This window comes from Populus euphratica, unplaced genomic scaffold (genome assembly GCF_000495115.2).
Source record: "Populus euphratica unplaced genomic scaffold, PopEup_1.0 scaffold5664.1, whole genome shotgun sequence".
NCBI lineage: Eukaryota > Viridiplantae > Streptophyta > Magnoliopsida > Malpighiales > Salicaceae > Populus > Populus euphratica.
The window spans coordinates 404-3,516 of record NW_011505438.1 but is presented as its reverse complement, the minus strand read 5'-3'; the positions used below and the strand labels follow the sequence as shown (position 1 = coordinate 3,516).

The following is a 3,113-nucleotide window of genomic DNA, read 5'->3' as shown; positions in this document are numbered from 1 at the left end:
TAAGCTAGCCATTTATTTTAATATAGTGTGATATTATCTTAACTTAAAATATACACAATCAGAATTTACATATCAGAATTCATTATTGAGATCTAAAATAATAATATAACAGGAAGCGATGGTGTAAGCCATCTGCATTGAGACGGTTGACAAGAAGTACCAAAGTTGAATTATAGCCGAGAATATTATTAATGCATTTTATATTCTACATTTTGTGTGACTTTACTTCCATATTATTACTATTGTATTTTATTTGCAACGTTTGGTTGTTGATGCCTTTGACATGGTATTGAATATGCATTTGTCTATCTCCAGGTTAATACTGAAGCCAAGAATGTTCAGGTTATGACATTTGGACAGCCTCGGGTTGGCAATGCAGCTTTTTCTTCTTACTACAGTCAACTTGTGCCAAACACAATCCGAGTCACAAATGAACATGATATTGTACCACATCTACCTCCATACTATCGTTATTTCCCTCAAAAGACGTACCATCACTTCCCAAGAGAGGTAACATTTACTTTCTCAGGTGAATGATCGATGGAATTAGTATTAAGCTTGCAATGCAATGGATATATAGTCAAGGCATGTGAATTTTCTGATAATTCCATTTTTTAAAAGTCTGCACAGCTATAAATCAATCCATTGATGTTGATGCTTTGCTTGGACATGTTGGATCTTCTATTAAAATATGCACTTATGCAATTTAGCCTTCTGATAATTCAGCCTTGTCCTTGAATCGTGAGATTTTGGAATCGTGCGCCTGCACTAGGTTTCTTCAGCTTTTTAAAACAGTAATAACCTTTACAGCCGTACAGAAAAGTTCTTTGGGAATCATGCGCATGCACTGGGTTTCTTCAGCTTTTTAAAACAGTAATAACCTTTCTCTTAATTGCAGGTTTGGCTGCATAACATTGGAGTGGGAAGTCTGGTTTATGAAGTGGAGAAGGTCTGTGATGGTTCTGGTGAAGACCCAAACTGTAGCAGGCGACCTTCCCCACGTAAATGATATTTGAGATATGTAGAAATAACTACATAGTTAACACAGTTTAAGAGAGATTCTTCTCCCAAAACATTGCTACAACCTCCAGCATTGAATTTTTTGTGCAGGTCGGTGGCAGGGAACAGTATTGCAGATCATTTAGTTTATTTTGGTGCTGAGCTGATGTGTGAGACATGGAGATCTTGTGGAATCGTGATGGATTCTCTTGCCAAAGAGTACGGCAAAATGGATGTCAAAGGAAATATTGTTTTTTCCAGAGATTCTATTCTGAGAATGAAAACAGAGACAAACATGGGTGGAGATCGTATGTAGAATTCAGAATTTGGGTTCTCCTGCAAGGTGGCTGAGAGGCCACTTGTGAACTCTTCCCCATGTAGGTTTTTCTTGATTTTCTATTCTTAGCCCATCGTGTAGCTGATGATCACTGTCGAGGGGGGCGTTCTGTATATAGATTGATTTGTACATCTAAATCTTTTTTATTTATATTTTTTATAGGGGAAGTGTATTAACAAAAAAAATAAAATAGAAGGAACTCTACACAGCTTGGAAAGGGGGACACAACCCCGCCTAACCTAAATCAACAAAGAAGAAAGTATGGGCATATTGTGGAGAGAGGCTCTCTTAACACCCAAGTAAGAAACAAATAAATAAATAATGAAAAAATTATCAGAAAATCCAAATATGAAGCAGTACAAAAAAGAATAACTTTAGAAACAATTAAATTGTTTTTATATTATTCAAGCTTCTGTATTTTACTTGGTGATACTTTTTTAAAAGGGAACGGATAAGTATTTTTTTAATCCTTATCCAAAAAAGAATAAAAAACTCAAAACTCTCAGAATGTTTTTTTTGAATGAAATGGAATTGTACGTTTTGGAAGATTCTAAATTTTTAAATGAATTGAAAATCAATTTATTGAAGGATAATTGTCTTTGATAGCAATTTTTTGTTATCATTGTTGGGTGGAGGGTTTATTTTCAATAAAATTATTGTCTCATTCAAGATAGATAACTATTATGTAATGTTACTTTTAAATTTGATTTTTAGCTTTTTCGAGTTTGTGTTAGCTATTTTTGCAGATTACATGATTGCATGATCATTTCAAGTCTTTTGACTTGGTTTTTTGGCATAATATCAAGTTTTGCATCTTCTTTATAAGTGATAGACTTATTCTTTAATTTTATGATGCAAATCTTCTGATCACACAACCTATAACAAATTTGATAACAAATTTTGAAAAGCTGAAACAAGCCTAATAAGAATATGACATAATAAAAATATGTTTCACGACATCAATACTATTGAAATAAGAAACCCAACTCTATAAATACCAATTTGTGAATAAGAAGTACAAAGAAAAACACCATAAAGTCAGTTATATTTTAATAAGTTGAATTGTTTGTTTAAATAAAAAGAAAAATATTGCATTATACAAAACACTAGTTTATTCAAAACATTATGATAAAGCTAAAAAAACCCAGGTACACTCTAATAATCCTATTGATAATAGATGTCATAATAGATGAAAGACATCGTAAACAATTTTGAAACAAATAATAAAAAAAGTTTTAAATAAATCTTAAATCAAATAAGAAACTAATATAAATCTTACAAGTGAGCTCCTGGATGTTAATGCAAGCCTTTCTCGATATTAGATTCATTTAAACTTTTAACAGGATATAAAACAAAACGTCTAATAAAATTTCAGTTATATCTAATTGTTGAATAAAAAATTATACTTGTTAGCGTAAAAATATATAATAGAAAAAATCAACCCAAAAATCATTGTAAAAAAAGATTTTTGAACATTGAAGAAATCCTTGTCAAATTTGAAAACTATATTGTTGTCGATTAAAGATCCTTGTAGAATTAGAAAAAACCTTTAAAATAGATTTTGAATATCCTTTCATTATCAATAAAGGAATCCTTTCCAAATGCCTTATCTCAAGGGAAAAAAAATCCTTTCTAAATTGAAAGTTTACGAGTCAAAAGACAACAAATATCAAAATCATATTGCATCTTCTGAATTGTATCATGATGCCTTATAGAACTACGATTGACTTGTAATTTTAACTTGATGTAGAAAAATATGTCTGAAAACTCTTGGTTA

General features: G+C 31.1%; 1 protein-coding gene across 1 annotated transcript; it reads left to right on the top strand.

Moving 5' to 3' along the window:
- Positions 1-326: 326 nt before the first annotated feature.
- LOC105120223 (lipase-like) lies at positions 327-1,526 on the top strand. The gene is made up of 3 exons (XM_011018408.1): positions 327-510; positions 899-987; positions 1,111-1,526. The coding sequence occupies exons 1-3, from the start codon at positions 346-348 to the stop codon at positions 1,313-1,315; spliced, it is 459 nt and encodes a 152-aa protein (XP_011016710.1). The 5' UTR covers positions 327-345; the 3' UTR covers positions 1,316-1,526.
- Positions 1,527-3,113: the final 1,587 nt, after the last annotated feature.